Below are 2,726 nucleotides of genomic sequence, written 5' to 3' on the forward strand. Positions count from 1 at the left end.
GGGTCAATTCTTGCAACACTCCTGTTTAACCTGTATATGCTGCCACTGAGCCAAATAATGAAAAATAACAATATTGCTTACTAGGGGTGTAAGAAAATATTGATACACGTGAGTATCGCAATATTTTGTTTGGCGATACTGTATCGATTCTCAAAAACGCAATATCGATATTTATAAAAATAAAAAATAAAAAAAAAAAATCATGGCAGTTTCATTTTGTTCGGTTTATATCTCGGCCGCTAAATCGCAGTCTTCTAATCTCTGAACTTAAACAGAGACAGGAAGTACTAGCGTAATGACACGTCACTAATGTTTACGTTAATATAGTTCTCTGATAGTAATGGCAGATGACAGAATAGTACCAGCACCCGCTTCGGTATACAAAGCCGACGTGTGGCGTCATTTCGGCTTTCGGTACAGACAAGGAACAAACGAGATTGACAAAGATGTTGCGGTTTGTAAAATGTGTAACGCCAAAGTCAAATATTCGAAGAACACAACCAATCTGAGGGCGCACATTACGAGGCACCATTCGGATGTAACGTTAGGCCTCAACGCGTGCAACAAAAATAACGCAGTCACTGCTTTATGTTATTTGCAAAGATATGTGCCCTCTCAGTGTCGTTGAGAACGAAGGCTTCCATCATATGCTGAAAACTTTGGAGCCTCGCTATGCCATACCATCCCGCCAGCACATTACGGACATTGCTGTGCCCAACTTGTACAACGAGGTAAAAATTAGCGTAATAGAATCTCTTAGCTTAGCTGAGAGAGTGGCTTTGTCATGTGATGCTTGGACATCCCGGGCCACTGAATCGTTCGTAACGATAACAGCGCACTACATAACAACTGAGTGGAATCTGGTCTCGTATGTACTACAGACAAGAGCCATGCACGACAGTCACACAGGGGATAACATTGCAGAATTACTAAAGAAGGCCGTCATTGAATGGGGTTTTGAAGATAAACATCCAGTGATTGTAACAGACAACGCATCCAATATGAATGTCGCGGCTGGACTTGCAAACATGACCCACATCCGATGTTTTGCGCACAGCCTGAATCTCGCTTCTCAGAAAGCACTAAAGTTGCCAGCAGTGGAGCGACTCCATGGCAGGATCAGACGTGTTACGAGCTTTTTCAGACACAGCACCATAGCCAGCCACCAGCTAAAACAAAAACAAGACCTGCTCCAGCTACCAAAACACAGGTTAATTACAGATGTTGTCATGCGGTGGAATAGCTCTTATGACATGATCGATAGATTTTTAGATCAACAACCAGCCATCTATGCAGCACTACTTTCAACAGAGGTCAGAAAGAGTGAAAAGGATGTATTCACACTGAATGAAGCTGACATCACATGTGCTGAGGAAGTGCTCAAGGCACTGAAGCCAATGAAGAATGCCACATTGGTAATGTCAGAAGAGAGCATGCCCACTCTTTCTGTCATTGCACCATTTTATTCAAAGCTTGTCATGAGCACAGAAGAAAGCCCAGATGATACAAAGACAGTGAAGGACATCAAGGCTGCTACAGCACAAGATCTGGGAAAGAGATATGCCAATGAGAGGGAAACACTGCACATGTCATCAGCTCTGGATCCAAGGTTTAAGGATCTACCCTTTCTCTCTGAAATGGAGATACAAGATACCTACTCCAACTTGGCTGATGCTGTGTTGGCTGCCATAAAGAAGCAAGTAAGTAAATAAATAAATACATTAATAAATAAGGCTACTTGTTTTTTATTACATACATGATAATTTTTAAGTGTATCAGTTAATATAGATAAAACAAACATTGATACAAACGATGATACAAACATTCATTGGTTAAATTTTGTTTTAATAAATAGTTGTACTTATTTTAAAATTATTTACAAAATAAATATATGCAATAGGATATTTTTTTACTCTTGATCTGATTTTGTTGTGAAAGTTAATGCCAATTTACTATAATAAATAAATAAATTTGATGTTTTTCCAGCAGCAAGCTCGAGAAGTAGAGGAGACTGTCCAGTCAAAGGATGTTGAAGATCACAGTCTACCTGACTATGAAGATGGCTCTACCTCCACTTCCCTGCAACCCATAAACAGACCAAGGAGATCATGTGCACTAGCTGATTTGCTTGGAACGGTATTTGCCACTTCTGAAAACAGCATGCCACCAAAATCTGCACATGATACTGCCGCAGCTGAGATTAAGAGGTTTAGAGAAGGAAAACCTTTGCCTCTCCAAGAAAACCCACTCAGTTGGTGGAAAGAACATGAACATGCATACCCCGAGCTCTCCAAACTAGCAAAGGGTTTCCTGTGCATTCCGGGCACAAGTGTTTCTGCGGAAAGAGTTTTCTCCACCGCAGGAGACATTGTAACTGCACACAGAAGTACCCTGAAATCTGAGCATGTTGACCAGCTTATCTTTCTCCAGAAAAACCTTGACATTAAAAAATAAAGACAAATATAAATACAAATGGGGAAAAAACAGTGCAATCCAAGTTTATAGGTTCTGGGAATGTTCATCATCTGTAAGTATTTTATAGTTTATATTTGTTTTGTTTTCTTTAGGAATCCTGCAAGCACTTTATTTTTCATTGATATTAAGCAGATGCAATTTTTTGTTCTGCTCAAAATGACAGGACACTGGTTGTTACAATTGTAAACTGAAACTGTGAACCTTTAAAGCAGGGTCTAAAAATGCTGTTTATAACAGCTTATTTTATACAT

At 39.6% G+C, this 2,726-nt stretch overlaps 1 protein-coding gene across 1 annotated transcript; it reads left to right on the forward strand.

Annotated features, from left to right (window-relative positions):
• Positions 1 to 605: 605 nt before the first annotated feature.
• Positions 606 to 2,454, forward strand: LOC137058262 (E3 SUMO-protein ligase ZBED1-like). The gene is made up of 2 exons (XM_067431504.1): positions 606 to 1,700; positions 1,987 to 2,454. The coding sequence occupies exons 1-2, from the start codon at positions 606 to 608 to the stop codon at positions 2,452 to 2,454; spliced, it is 1,563 nt and encodes a 520-aa protein (XP_067287605.1).
• The last annotated feature ends 272 nt before the right edge of the window (positions 2,455 to 2,726 follow it).

This window comes from Pseudorasbora parva, chromosome 22 (genome assembly GCF_024679245.1).
Source record: "Pseudorasbora parva isolate DD20220531a chromosome 22, ASM2467924v1, whole genome shotgun sequence".
In the NCBI taxonomy this organism is placed as follows: domain Eukaryota; kingdom Metazoa; phylum Chordata; class Actinopteri; order Cypriniformes; family Gobionidae; genus Pseudorasbora; species Pseudorasbora parva.